The sequence below is a fragment of the Mus caroli genome, unplaced genomic scaffold (genome assembly GCF_978045245.1).
Source record: "Mus caroli unplaced genomic scaffold, Mus_caroli_1 scaffold_5, whole genome shotgun sequence".
In the NCBI taxonomy this organism is placed as follows: Eukaryota; Metazoa; Chordata; class Mammalia; order Rodentia; family Muridae; genus Mus; species Mus caroli.
In genome coordinates, this window is record NW_028227260.1 from 135,827,074 (window position 1) to 135,843,232 (window position 16,159).

At 33.7% G+C, this 16,159-nt stretch overlaps 1 protein-coding gene across 5 annotated transcripts in view; it reads left to right on the top strand.

Annotated features, from left to right (window-relative positions):
- Klhl13 (kelch like family member 13) overlaps nt 1-16,159 on the top strand; it is a 160,216-nt gene that overhangs the window by 101,237 nt on the left and 42,820 nt on the right. For all 5 annotated transcript variants that reach the window (XM_085838235.1, XM_085838239.1, XM_085838236.1 and 2 more), the window contains one exon: nt 6,711-6,849. In XM_085838235.1, the coding sequence (XP_085694361.1) occupies nt 6,711-6,849 (139 nt within the window). The remainder of the gene's footprint in view (nt 1-6,710; nt 6,850-16,159) is intronic.

Here is a 16,159-nt window from a genome sequence, read left to right on the forward strand (position 1 = left end):
AATATTTAAAATCTTTACTAATAGATACTTTTAAGTCTTCAGCTAATTATTGTCAACTATAGTTGTCCTATATCATAGATAATTAGAAGTCATCACACTGAACCATCTGAACCTTGTACCTGCTAATTTTTGCCTCAGCATCATCCTTTTCCATACTCAAAGCAGGGGATTTGGGATGCAATTAATTAAATCAGAAAATTACTTGCCTCCAACAGAATATATTTTTATGGTATTTCCTAGTATTTAGAAAATAAGCTTTTCAATGTGAATCATTGTACAGTCTCCACTTGCTGCTATTTTTAACTTTTAGCCCTCATGTAATGGAAACAATGTTGGCTCTAGGTTTAGACATGGGTTTGGATTCATAGTTATGATATGTATGTGAGGCATTAAACTCCCCAGGCTTCAGTTTCCAGTCTTGAAAGTAGGATTGTCATGAGGATTAAGTACCATATGAGAATGTGCCTGGCATAGTGCCTAGTACACAGCAGGTGCTGGGTGAATGATCTTATTCCTATGTTATTATGAACATCAGCTACTTATTAATGTAATTCTATTTTGAATATGGTAGATATGAGCATTTGAGAAATGTGCACAATAGTTTTTGCACTTTAAAATGCCATTTTGACATATTCTTATCACCTTGATTATTTTTCTTTTTCTGGATGCTTGCATTATCACAGCAGAAATAGAATATTGAAAACAGCAGCTATTGATAAAAATAAAAATATTGTTTATGATAAATGTTGCTAATAGTATAGCCATTTCAGATCAATGATAATAGACTTAACATATATGTTATAAAATTACAGATAACTCCCCCAAAACTTTGTTTTTCTGATTCTTTTCAACTCTAACTTTATTAAGGGGATATGTTGTCTAATTTTTTAAGCCAGCACTTAATTTATGTCTTTCAAATACAGGTCATCATGGTATTTGTAATTTCCTCATGTAATAATGCTGTGAATTTTGTTGGTAAACTGATACTTCAATGCTTTTCATATTTTTAAAACAACTGATTTAAAATAGATTTTTTAATGTTATATAGACTGATTTCTTTTATAAATGTTAACATCAGAAGTTGGAAATTTTGTTCCTGATTTTTATTTTGTAGTTCCCTAATTTTTCATAATGGAGAGAGATAAAATGAACGAGTATGAATATGCAAATATGTCTGATTTATCATTCAGTTTTTGTTTGGGATGGATGGAAGAGAAGAAAAACATCTATTAATATTTTTAACATTCAATTCATACTTTGAATCTATCTGAAAACTAATGGGAAATGGCTTCCATCATCTTAAGGTTTTGATTCATTTCTCAAGGGTGGAAGGAAATACCTTGACAGATTTAGCACTCAAATTCAAATGACTATGAGAACAGGTGGCAAAAATTTTCCTCCACCTGCCATGCAACTTTATCACAAGAAATGTTTCATTTAGCAAATGCTGCTGCTAGCACACACTTCTCTACTTCAGAGCAGGCAAACAAATGGAGGGAGAGTACTTCTTTGAAGAAAACCCTTTTCTTGAATTTCTTTTAAAACTGTGAGTTTGAAATCTGACTTTTCTTTTCCTGGGGGCTAAGTTGTGGAAAGGATGAGTCATTGACTGATTAACTGGCCTGCTTCATGGTACTGCCAATCCCTCTATGGCTGTCTCATGTGTTGTCTTGTTAGTGTTGCTGTTCTTCTGTGCTTACCCACTGGCAGGAACATTTGGTTACGATAATATTATTAATCTTGGAACTTGAAAATATTTGTCTTATACTTTAAATGGTAACTTAAGAGAGACTTGTGTTTTGTTGTAGTGAAGCTATGTTATTACAGTATATGTTAGATTTAATATGTATAAGGAAATTATAGCAAGCCAAAAGTGAAATTTTGTGAACTTAACTAGTAACTGAATGGAGAGAAGCAATAAAGCTGTTGTTCATGTACTTTAGAATTTATTCTGATTCATGTTTTCTCTGACGAATCCAAGTAATGCAAGAATGTTTAAGGCAGACTATTTCCTTGCAAAATCACTGTGCTGTTCTTTATTTGATATAAAGCTAAAAGTTAATCTACCAATGTATAAATTGGCATACAAAACTTCCCTCCCAAGGAAAGTCATAAGGTTTTAATGTATTCTCATGATAATAATTTCAAAAAGTACTAAACTGTTCCCCTTTTCCTTGACAGTGAAATGTCACCTTCCCTGGCTTTTGCATTTAAGGTGTATTTGTAGATTGAGGTGATAAAAGCCAAGAAAATGAAATGTGCATTTTATAACTTACCAAGATAATACCTCGATTTCCAACACAATAGCTGGTTTTAGTAAACTTAGGCTTTTGGATGTAGAGATCTAGGACTATTTAGTGGAAGATTGTGAATTTGGACTCAATGCAAATTAGATGTGCCCTCCCATTAAGCATACCAACCAATGTGATTGGCATAGTAATTTATAAGAATATTCAGTTCTTCCTAGAACCTTGAACAAATGAACTTACCCATCACTGTTCTGTATTGCAAATGTTTTAACAAGATTCACAGAGCACTCCTTTCGTGACAGTCTCCTAGGATATAGATGCAATGCACAATCCTTCATTATCATAAAAGAAAGAAAGAAAAAAGACTGGTCTAGTAATTTTTAGAAGTCGTTTTGTCAAATATCCATTTGGATGAACAGCTCCACGTTGACTCCAGGGATTTCATGCTTGTCTGCACTAGTAATTTTGAAAGTATGTCTTGTGTTCTATGCTTTGATAATTTATAGGTTTATAGATAGAAACTTTGTGTTGATTTGCATACTCATGGATAGTAAAGAAATTGAACATTTTGATTTGTCAACTATTTGTACATCTGTCTATATGAATTGTACATTTGTATTCATTTACATTTGTTTTCCTTGAGGTTTTTGTGAAATACGGAAAATTTGAGATATGATTACAATGTTAGCATTGCCTTGTTAACAAAAAACAATTGCTTAGATTTTTTTTCTTCAAGCAACAGTGTAAGTAAATACACTACTGTGTGTTCGTTTTTTTTTTTTCATGTTTGCATTTGTTTTCGTAAAATGAATTGAGAGGCCTCTACCTCTAAATTAATTCTCTCCAAAATACAGTGATTATTTTCTTTGAGTAAACACCTTAGACTGGTTCATGCACATTTTATGAAAGATTGGTTTTGTGTTCATTGGTTGGTTGTTTTGAAAATAAAATGTGTTCATCGTAGAGGATTAGTTTGGCAACCATATGTAGACACTGATGTAGCAGAAAGATTTAAGTTTTAGAAAAGCTAATAATAACATTGTCTCCTCTTAATAACCTTTTGAGTATTTATGTAATCACAGAGTTTGTTCATGATTTGCAAGGTTGTAACTTATTATATATAAATAAATACAGTTAACTGTTGTTTTAAGTAGAATTAAGAAATTGTTATTCTTACATGAAATATAAAAAAACCTCTTTTCTATATAATTATTTTATAAACCTCAGCACTATTATCTACTGATCTGTTGTAAACACTTGAGTTTTCAAAATGTTAGGACTGAGGAGAGCTGAAGTATGCTGTTAGATGACTTAGAAGATGTAGTGGTAATTAATAATCCCTGCTGTGTTTTTGTACTGCTAACATTACTTTGTGGAGTCAAGCCAAGGGTTGGGAAATATTTAAAACATGAAATTACTAAAACACTTCATGTGGAAGTCAACCCCTCTATAGCAGGATTTCGCAACCTTAGCAACGTTGACATATTTTGCTGGAGAACATCTTTGACATATAGAACTGTCCAGTGTGCTCTAGTATTCTCCAGCAGCATCTCAGGAGATGACAGTAATTGCCTACCCCTCCCTCAGTTGCTACAGTGAAAAATGTCCACAGCCATTGTCAAAGAATATGTGCATGGCAAAGGGCAGGAGTAGGAAGCAAAATTCTGTCCTTTCCTCTACCTTTTGAGAACCATTGGCATGCATATTTTTTTAACTAAATGACTTGAAAAAAATTTTTTAAGACAAATAATTTTGTCTGATAAACAATCCCTTAATAGAACATGATATAATTGTAGCCTGGGCTTTACAAAAAGAGGAAGATATTACTTCCCTTCAGTGTTGAAGAACAATGCTCTTCCTTGCAGTCAATAAACTTGGTTTCCTAAGAAGTTTGACATGACATGTACTGTTACGGGTGCAGAAATAATAAGGAGTTTCTTGAATGGTAAAGAGTCAATCTCCTCAGTATTCCAGAAGTCAAGTATGAGACCTTCTTCAGCTTTTGAAGTAATTAATTAGAAAGCTAGTTATCTCCCATTGCCACGATAGGGTTCTATTTTCATAGAAGCCTTCTAAATTTTGAGAGCAAGGGACGACTGACAAATAAACAAGTTGTTATCTATAGTTTATTGAAAGTAACAACATCTAGAATTTGTCATAAGGACAGAGCAGCTCCAGCTTTACCCTTATCCTTGTTGCAAAGCGATAATTGATGGTCATTTAAACACTGAGTGATAAAGAAATGTCTTTGGAATGATTCACAGAAATGAGATTCCATATTCAGTTACAGGACATAAATTAAATGCCAGGCTGTGTGTAGGGAATACAAAAATGAATAGCACAGTCTGCTTGAATTTGCTATTAAAATACTTTTAGATGGATAGATATTTTCTGTGTAGAGACATGCCTCACCATCTATTTCTGACTTTTCCAATTGATTCTATAAATTCCAGTGCCTGTCTACAAACATGTATATGAGTATTTTATATGCTATGTAAGTTACATATATATACATATATATATATGTATATATATATATATATATATATATATATAGCATATCATTCTTTTTAAAGCTATTTCTGAAACTTTAATGGAAGGCTGTGTTCATTTTCTTTTATGCTTGTCAAAATCTTATTTGAACTATTCTCTATTAAATATCAATGAGAGATGAATAAAACATAGTTATGTATTATTAATTCATTTTCATTATATTATGGCTCTAATGTCATTAAGAAGAATTAATGTGACCCTTAAGGCAAGAATTTCGGCTAATTTTTACAGGATTTAAAAGCACTAGATCGGTGTCAGTATTCAAAATGCAACATCTTTGTGTATAAAGTAACTACAGTATTACACTCTTTCTAATTAAAACTGAGCAGCTCAGGTTATAGATATTACAGGAAAAGGGTAAAATCTTTGATAATGGATGGTCCAATTAAGAAATCAAATAATTTAAAATTCTGGAAGTTATATAGATAAGTAGAAAAATTCATGTTGACATCTTTTTTCTTTTTCTAATATCTACTTAGCAGTGTCTATCATGAATATACAAACCAAACCAATTCAGAGCCAAGGACTCCTTGTTCTTAGGTACATGATCTAGAAACGATGTTAGCTCTCTAGAGGTAATGATATAAACGGCCTCTTGTAAGAAATAATGACAGGTCATTTCAGGGTGGTCATTTTTAGTATAGATGTGGGAAATCCCTTTAACTATCAAAGATTTCACTATATTTCTGGTAATTAAGTAAATGTACATTTTGCAATCCTTTCTATGGGATATATATATATATATATATATATATATATATATATATATATAAAATTAAACAGCCTTACACTAATGTTATCCATTTCTTTGAAAAATGGAAATGTTAGTAGAATATAGTTATTTCTATATTCAGTCTCAAATTGAGAAAAGAGAGCTAGTTTTTTTTTTAATGTGTGGAATTTTATTTTTTGTTAGAGTTGACTAGAACCAGTACTAATAGCAGCAACATGAAGTACTGCAGTAATCTATTGCAGTGATTTTTTAAAAAAAAATTTATTAGTGTGGGTTGATAGGAATTGGAATAATGCTAGATTTAAATCAAAATCTTGACTCAATTACTTGAATAACCTGAGTAAATTATTTTTAACACTTCCTTTGCTTTCCTTAAGAACAAAGGAGATAGGAACTAGAGAGATAGTTCAGTGGTTAAGAGCACTTGTTCTTCTCCCAGAGGACCCAAATTCAGTTCCTAGCATCCACATGGTACCTCACAACCATGTAGAACTCCAGTTCTAGGAGATCCGACTCCTTCTGACCTCTGAGGGCACTAGGCACCCTTGTGGGTGCACAGACCTACATGAAGGTAGATATTCATGCACAATAAATAATAAAAGAAAAAAGAGAGAAGGAAAAAGAAAAGAAGAGAAAAGAAAGGAAAAGAAAAGAAAAGAAAACAAAAGAAAAGAAAAGAAAAGAAAAGAAAAGAAAAGAAAAGAAGAGGCTAATAATAGGATATTTTATATTAGGTTGTATTAAAGTAAAAGAGCTCATGGGTGTAAAATTCTTCGTAAGTACTCGATAGAGAATATACTTCATTTGCAAAATTTTCTTCCTAAATTTGGGTATGTGAAATTAAACCTAAACATGAAGTACATAATTTGATGATATTGCTATCCAAATAGTAAAATACATAAAGCAAACACTGTCACCCTAAAAGTTGCTTGAGGCTGCAGCTTAAAACTCTTTTAGATGATTTCTCAGTTCTTCTCTATGATTTCTGTTCTTTGAAAGTATGTGTATTTCTTCTATGCTATAGATTGGTATGAGATTAGAATACAGGGAAAGAATCCTCAGCATATTCCATAGTTAGACTTTCAGCAGCAGCTGACAATTTTTCTAAATAGTTTCACTATTGTGAATTATATACATTTTAATTTTTCCCTGTCTTTTGATTTAAAATATTTCAGATCACTTGTGGAAGAGGAAGACCAGCACTTGAAACTGTGCCTTGGAAGTGAAATGGGCCTCTCTTCCCATTTGCAGTCTTGCAAGGCAGGAAGTACACGCATCTTTACCAGCAACAGCCACAGTTCTGTGGTGTTACAGGTAATCTTGACTGCTCTTTTGGCAGGATTTGTACAGATACAAAACCTTCCGGGTTTGGGTGGTGTTGTTTTAGGGTACAGGATATCAAAAATTGTGAAAGCTGTTAATGGTGGGATGGGAAGAGAAGGTACATGGGGATTTTCTGTTGTGAGCTCTTCCCTTGTTTACATAAAATTTCTCAGAAATAGAATCTATTACTTAGAAAAACAAATAAAACCCTACCACTGTAAAAATCTTGATTTAAAGAAATTCATGTTTTCTTGGGTTTAAAATAATTGCTACGGTTCAGTTTCTCTTTTATTTGTGTAAAGAGTGTCTTGCTAGTATGTCACATTCTTTCTTAAATTTATTTTTTTAATTTCATTCATACCCAAACACACACACACACACACACACACACACTTTTTACATCATTTCCTCTCACTTCTCCATCCTCCCTAGAGAATATCATGTTCGCCAATATTGACTCTCTAAACTCTATTAATCTCTATTGTATAAGCCATGGTAAAAATCACAGGTTTCTTATTCTAAATAATAGAGTTTCTTATCTCTCCTACAGTTATCATTGTCATAGTCCTAAATATCATGTTTAATAGATATCTCAGTTCTCATTGACAAGAGGAAGTACAGGTGTAGGGATGGAAACTACTGAATGTAATACCATTCATAGGTGTAAGAGTTAATAGCTAACATGAAAGGAGGGGGCAGAAAAGAAAAGGAACACAAGCCACAGAGATTTGGAACTATTTTGGATGGACATTGACCTTACTGACCTTTGTGGTGATTGATGAATTAGAGAACAGTAGAGTCCTTGATGGACATAAGTACCTTCCAGATAGAACTAAAATCAGCCAGTCTTTTCTGCTAGGTAAGAATATATATCATTTTAAATAATACTTATAATAAATTATATATACACATATATGTATATATAACTTTCTAAATGTATCTTAAAATTAAATCTTACTATGTGGATTTTATGAATATATTTGCTCATGATCAACTACACTGAAGTAGTTATAATATAATGAAAGATGATGCTTATACTTATTGCAAGATCTGTTTAGTGTCATGTCTCTAGAATCAATTTTTTATTTCTAAAATATAAGTCCTGAGCAGGGCATTTCTATATTACCTTTTTTTTCTGATCTTTAAAATCTTGGGGGTAAGTTTTAAAATTTGTTGTCCTTTGGATGTCCTCAACAGAAATATGAGGGTCAGGGAGGAAGATGGTGCAGTCTTATAGCACCTTGATACTGTATACATACATAGAGCATAAATGTTGGGGTTTTCTGGCCCATGTAAGGAAAACTAAGGAGTTAAGAAGATATCAAGGACATAAGTGAAATCATTTGTGCTACTTTAATGGTCTTGTACTAAAGAACCATTTTAAAGCAATGGAAAAAGCCTGCATTATCTGTACAATGCTTATGATGGATATATACTCATATTCATGTCTTTAGGCCACTCATTGTAACCCTGCTAATTTTAATGTGGTAAATTTAGTAGTGATCACTACTATAGTTCATAGCTATGGCTCTCAAATTTTAGTGCATGTTAGGATCATTAGAAGGACTTATTAAAACACTGAGTACTGACTCTCAAACCAAAGATACTGAATCAAAAGTCTTGGGTATGGCCTAGTAGTTCCTATTTCTAGCAACTTCCCAAGTGGTACTTTAACCCAGAGAATATACAGTGTTCACCCAGTATCCACAGGAAATTATTTCTAGAACTGACCACAGGGACCAAAATCTTCTCAAATTTATTACATGAACTAGCATAGTGTTTCCCTAAATCCCGAGTATATCCTCTGTATACTTAAAATCATCTCTAGACTATTGACTTAATACAGTTTAAACTTTATATAAATAGGTGCTGTAATTGAATTGTTTAGGGACAGATGAAATGAACAAAGTGCTGAAATACCATATTCAGTATATATGCAAACATACTAGGGTGGACTTTACTATACAGTTCATTCCCGGTTGTTGAATTTTCAGATAAGGAAACCACAGAATATATTGTGGGTCAAATTACAGTAGCACCATTGTATAGAGGCAAGAATTTTCCTCTGCCAAGAAAAGTGGAATCTTTTCTCTATGGATGAATAAATAAGATGATAGAGAGATAGACTATAAGTTATTGTTATAGCAGAGGAACATTAAAAATAGCTTAAATGTTTTCCTACTAAGGTTTTATGTTTTTGCCATTTAGTCATATATTCTTTCAATTCAGTACACAGATACATTCTACTTTTTTGTTTAAGACAAGATCTTGTTCTGTACCCTGGAATGTCCTGAAGCTCACTAGGTAGGCTAAGCCGGCCTTGAACTGAGGCAGTCCTCCAATCTCAGCCCCCTAAACAGAATAACTAAAGATACGTACAAATGTCTGAGGAACACTTAAAAATATTCACCATCCTTAGCCATGAGGCAAATGCAAATTAAAACTACTTTGATATTTCATCTTAACCCAGTCATAATAGCCAAGATCAATAAAATAAATGACAGCAAATGCTGGTGAGGATGTAAGGGAGGAGGGAACACTTATTCACTGCTGCTGGGATTACAGACTGGTACAGTCACTCTGGAAATCGGTTTAGAGATTTCTCAAGAAGCTGAAAATCAGTCTAGCATTCAATCCAGCTATACTCTTGGACACTCAAAGGATTCTACATCTTACCATAGAAATGCTTGCTCATCCATGCTCATTGATGCTCTATTCATGATAGGCAGGGATGGGCAACCAAAAATGTGCATTTACACAATGGAATATTATTGAACTGTTATGAAAAATAAAACTGTGACATACACAGATAAATAAATGAGTGGAACTGGAAACAATCATCCTGAGTGATATAACCCAGACCCAGATAGGCAAACACCACATTTTCTTTCAAATGTAGATGTTAGTTATGAGTCTTTACATATGTGTGCTTATTTTGCAATACTCACAGAAATTAAATAGTAGGGAGCCATATGGAAGGAGGGAATCTTTCTGGGAAAGGCAGATAGAATATAGTGATGCAGAGGTACAAAAAGGAATAATGAAATAAGAAGGATTAAATGGTATGGTGAATAGGAGGTCAAAGTGGAGGAGGGAATCTAGGCAGGGAAAACAGACACTAGAGGTCTTTTGAAAAAGCCATATGGAAACCTACTAGTGTAGAAGCATCCTCAAATATATACATAATACATACACAAAAAGAACTTAATTGGCATTATCCTAAAATTGGTGAACAATATTCCAACTAGACACTGTGTGTGAGCAAATATAAACACTAGTACCAGGATCTGCGTACCTTTTTGAGTTGGGGATAGTGCTATTCCAAAGGTCCTTAAGTATCGTAGGTTATTGCCTTTACTCTTGGTTAACCTTCAGAAATTGATTGCAAGACCTAATTGATGAAAACACTACACACTTGAGTCATAAAACATGGGAAATTAAAGCAAGTACAGACATGGAAGCTTTGCCCCTGCTGGCTAGAAGGGGCTGTGCAGTCTACTGAAGGAGAATAACAATCCTCAATGTTACTCAGTTGTGACCTCTGTGAGGTACAGTAATGACTTTCCTGGCATGACAATGTTTTACTTGGATATAAAACCCACTCCAGGAGATAGAGCCCATACTTAAATCTGTTATTGGAGCAATATCCTCTGCCTATCCTGGTCTTGGTCCATAGGAGAGAATGTACTATTTTTCTGCTAAAATGACATAGTATTAAAACAACTCCTGTTGCTCTACCCACAGATTAGTGTAAATATCAACCCTCACCAGAAAAGCTACTTCTTTCAGTAGTTTTCAGAGAGACCAACAACTGTTCAGTGTGCAGATAAAAACAGAATAAAGAAAATGTTTAGACCTAAATGGGAAATCTGTGTCACACCCCTCCCACAAAGTTTCAAGAATCATCAATAGTGTAAGAGTCAGAGGCAGAAGTGGTGGATGACTATGAAGAAATAGTGTTTTCCAGACTCGATAGAACAAATGCACATTTGAACTTACAGTAATTCTGCCAGCATGTGCAAGACCAGTGCAAACTCAAGACAGACAAAAATCCTAGCTTGCAGGGGAACTGGGATCAGTACAAAGTCACACCCCTAGCTGAGGGGCTATTGGCATTTGATAACTGCAGAAAGAGCTTTGTTTTCTTTAGAAAAAACAAAAAGTTTGCTTTCTTTAATAGTGTGACCCATAAGTAAATGAGCTACACTCTAGGGCAGGCCTTGCACATGGGCTATGCAAATTGAAAATGATGAGTTAAAGGAGGAGGAAGAGGAGGAAGCAGCAGTAGCAGCAGCAGCAGAGGCAGCAACGTTGGGTGCTTAGAGAGGTGTGTGCATAGATCTGGGAAGAGTTTGGAGAAGGAATATATTAAAATTGTATGAAATTCTCAAAGCATTAATGAAATAATTTTAAGTATGTACCCACAAACAGATTTTTTAAGACCAAGCACTAACAGGGAACCTTTTTCTATCTAATTTTGGATGGGTGGTTGTCCATGGAATAAGCCAGAGAAGTGTTTAATATATAAATATTATCATTGTGTTAAAATTAGCAACAGTACAAACTCCAGCTTGAGAGGGGTGATTGTTCCATGGGGAGCAACTATTTTTAAGAATTCTTGCCCTTAATGATTACCTATTTCCAAATGGTAGTGAGAATATCCTGGATCATAGAGTGCAGCCCAAACTAGAATTCCAATTATAGTATTACTAGCTAGTTATCTGACTTTGAGAAAAATCACTTATCTCCCTGGATCAGTTTCCTTATTTGTAATCTAGGTGAAATATATGAAAATTAAATATTACAATTTATGGGAAAGTGAGATCTATGATAAATATTTGTTTTCCTTCCACCCAAGCTAAACAGAGATGGATGGGAAACTGTAGCTGATCAGAAGTGATGGGTACACCAAATAAGATATCCATCTGGTGGGCCTGAGTGACTCCAGAAGTTTAGTCATCTTTATTAAATAGGCTGCAACAAATTAGGCTGTCGAAGTGCCTAAACGACATTTGATGTGTAGTCAGTTTGGATTTCTAGAACCTTGAACAAATCCCAGAAGAATCCATGATGAAATTAGCAGTACAAATTACACATACCGAAATAGGAAGATTAGCTAGAGTTAGCTTAAGGAGTGATGACTACTTTTGCATCTATGCTTACTTCCTTTGTTTCTTTGACTTCTCCTTATTATCCCAGGTTGACACTGTCTTTCTTTTGCTATGCAGTCCTGTGAAGATCATTCTTGGTTTCATACACACCAAGTGCATTTAACATTTAAATGAGAGCTTTATTGAGATGAGATTCATACTCCATATAATTCACCTAGTTACAGTATATAAGTCAGTGGGTTTTAGACTGTTCACCACAGGATTTTGCAACTATCACAATAGTCTATTCTAGATTATCATCTCAAAGTAAGAAAATCTATATGTACTAGCAGGTACTCATCATCTACTGCCAACCCTTTCCTTGTCCCTAGGTAGCCATTGATCTCTCTAGCTGTATAGTTCTGGATATTCTGAGCATTTCATATACATGAAGTTACAACTGTATGGCCTTTGTAATGCATTTCTTTTAGTAAGAATCATGTCTTTTAGTAAGTTTTCGAGGTACATCCATGTTATAGCATGCAATATACTCTCTTTCTTTCTGTGACCAAACAATATCCCATTGTATAGATGCACTACATTTTATTCATTCATTTGTTCATTGATAGACACTTGGTGATTTCTAGTGTTTAGCTTATGCACAATGCTGTTATGGTTACTTATTTACTAGTATTCTAATTTCTTTTTGGTATGAGTCTAGGAATAGAATTTCTTTGTCCTATTGTAATTGAATGCTTAAGGTTTTGAAGAATTGCCTGCCTGTCTGTGCACTAGTTTATATTAGCACTGTGATTGTAGACAGTTCTAGTTTCTTTACAGTAATATATATATATATGTATATATATGTATATATATATGCACACACGCATATATATATATACACACACACATACACACACACACACACACACACACACACATATACATTTCCTTGACATGTAGTATAGTAAAGAAAGCATGTAGTATATTCTTCTTGACAGTTTTTCATTTTGTTTTTGCATCATGTCCCTCTGAGCAGGTGTGAAGTACTACTTGTGGTTTTGATTTGCATTTCCCCAATTACTAATTATGTTGAAGAGCTTTTCATTTGTGCCTATGGTCATTTTTATGCCATCTTTGGGGAAATATCTGTTTAGAATATTGGCTCAGTTCTTAATTGGGACACTTATCTTTCTAGTATTCAATAATCAATATTGTCTTTTATAACATAGATACAAAAACTTATCTGATAAATGGTTTGCCAACATTCCTCACAATAGCTTCAGCCTTATATTTGTTCATTGTTTTGTTATAGCTATGTCATTTTCTAATGCATAATCCACCACCTATCCCTTTCTTTGTCATTAGCATAGAAGAGTTTGAATTGTTCACTGCCCTCAAAGTTTACACCATTCTTTCATATATTGTGGTTCTTATTCCTCTTTCCTCTCTCTAGAATGTCCTTTCTTTTCTTTATTCTGTTTACTTATTTCTATTCATTCATAATGACTCATCTTAAATGGTACATTTTGACAACATGCTTCTACTTTTGCTTTTGGGGGTATTTTTTACATATATGTTATCAGACATATAAAACATAAAATTATACATAGTAATTATTGGTATTGTTGCTACATGACTGGTTGATAATGTTTAAATAAAATTAATTATGTCTCTTCAAATATTTACCATTTCTTTCTGGTAAAAAGGTTTTTAAATCCTTCCTTCTAGCTTTTCAAACTTTGTCATAAATGCTTGTTATCTATACGAACCCTGCTAGGCAATAGCACACCAGAATTCTTTATTTCTATCTAACTGCAGCTTAACAACCATTGATATGTTTCTCCCATTTAATTTATTGTATGACTAAAGCAACTACCAGCTTCTACTATATCCATATAATTCAGCCCTTGATGAATGTCAGCTCTTGGAAGGATTTTCCAGATCTGGTATCTAAATGTTCTTTTTGTATGCTAGACCCAATGACTGGCCCAACATTGGTGCAATAATGGCACTTATTTCATCGGGTTGTAGTGCTGGAGTGCATGAGTATTCTCCATCAATATCCAGCTTTGATTTTTTTTCAGTGTTCTCTATCATTAAATAAAGCAATGCAAATAAAGAGCTTAGCCTCATACTTGGCATAGAGGATCCACTCAGTGCCTTTTTTGCTGTTCTTATGAATATTATTTATGGGATGAATAAATTTAGATCCAGTTTGAGATGTATTTATGTATAGCCTTGCCTCATTGATGCTTGAAAATAGATCATGAGACAGAAATGGCAAGCATTGTCATAACCACCTTGTATGAAGGGATACTGGATGTCACAGAAGTTAGGAGGCCTGCCAAGATTCAAATACCCATTTAGATGACACATAATTGAGCCAGGTTTTCTGAATCTATACATGTATTTATAGTCTAATTTTGTTGTAAACCATTTTACCTTTTGAAATTCAATCTCTTACAAATAATTGGTGACCATTAGCCATGATTTTTAAAACATATCAGTAGAAGCTAACAATTTATACAATGATATAGTAAATTTTATTCTTCATAAAAATAGTAATATTACACAGATTATTTCCTTCCTTGCCTGTTCTTCTCTTCCTCTACCAAAAAAATATGATTTGGTATTTGGAAGCCCTGTTCTTAGGACAAGGAAGCCATAACAAGGGTACTACACTCTAGCTGGTAGCTATACATGCTTGTTGCTGAACACTTCTTTTATTGAATAGAAACAATTTCCTGGATATTGTCTATAGTTACTTAAACCCATAAAAAATTAAAAATACCTCTCTGTTCTGACCATTGAACCTCCCATCCTAATGACTATCATACTGATCTTTCCATGTTTTGCTCCACTTTAGCTATTTTTTCCACTTAGTTTTAGTGCTAAAGTCACTGTAATATATTATGTTATAACCTTCCATTATTACCTAACTAGTAGAATGTTTAAAGTAGGGTTGTTTAAAAAGCTTAGGCAAAGTAATGTGTCTTGCTTTCTACTGGTTTAGTGTCATGGTATGTTTAGTTTAAAGTAAATGTTTGGGTTGTTGATCATGACAGGTTTATTTTTTATTACAAGCCTTAGGTACAGAGGTTGCATTGTAAGTGTATCATTTGGGGGAGCACATCCATGGTCAGTTGTTGTATGCCTTTTGACCACTTCTGGATCTCTGCAATAGTAATGAGTAAGAGCTATACTTAACTGAATACAATTAGAAATTATATTGGTTTAGAAAATAACCATAGTTGTTTTTGCTCTAAGATCTGTGACCACACCAGCCATGGGTAGTTGGCTGGGTTTCTGGCACCAGGCATGAATTTCCTCCTATTGAGTGGGTTGTAAGTTAAGGTAAACAGCTATTGTTTACCCGATGAAATAAGTGCCATTATTGCACCAATGTTGGGCCAGTCATTGGGTCTAGCTACTTGACCTTAGCTAGATCAGGTTGACTGATATGGTTATATCATCTATACCCTTACTGATTTCTATCATATTTTAAGGCCACCAAGGGGGTCAAAATTGAAATCTATAACTACAAGAGTGAACCTCTTTTGTTCTCTCTCTCTCTCTCTCTCTCTCTCTCTCTCTCTCTCTCTCTCTCTCTCTCTCTCTCTCTCTGGTTATTCTAGTTTGGGCCTCATGTATATTGAAACTCTGCACTTACAAAACAGAAACATTTAATGATATTTATATACTCTTGCTTAATTAATGTCTGTATCACAAAATGATTCACATTCTCCCTTGCAAAATAGTCTTTGTTCTGAAATCTGTTTGATAATATATTGATGCCAGCTGTGTTTTAGTTACTATCAACTCACTGTATTTTACTATCTTCTTACTTTTTACTTTATAAATTAGAACACACAGTGAATGTGATTTTTTTTTTACTTTAATGTACTTGTATAAGCATTGTAAACATGTCATTTCATTTACTCTTCACAATTATGCTGTCATAGAATGATTACATAACTACACCTTGTTTCTCATTACCTCTTGGTGGTCCCTCCTCCTCACTCTTGGGAACTACAACCTATTTTCTGTTACTTTGTTTATGCAAAAGTACCCCCAAATATAATATAACCTGTAAGATACTGAGGTTGACTTCTTTTATATAGTCTAGTCTTTTGGACCCATGTACTTTGTCGTGTATGTTAATAATCTGTTCCTTTTTAAATTCTTGAACAGTTTTTCACAGTACGACA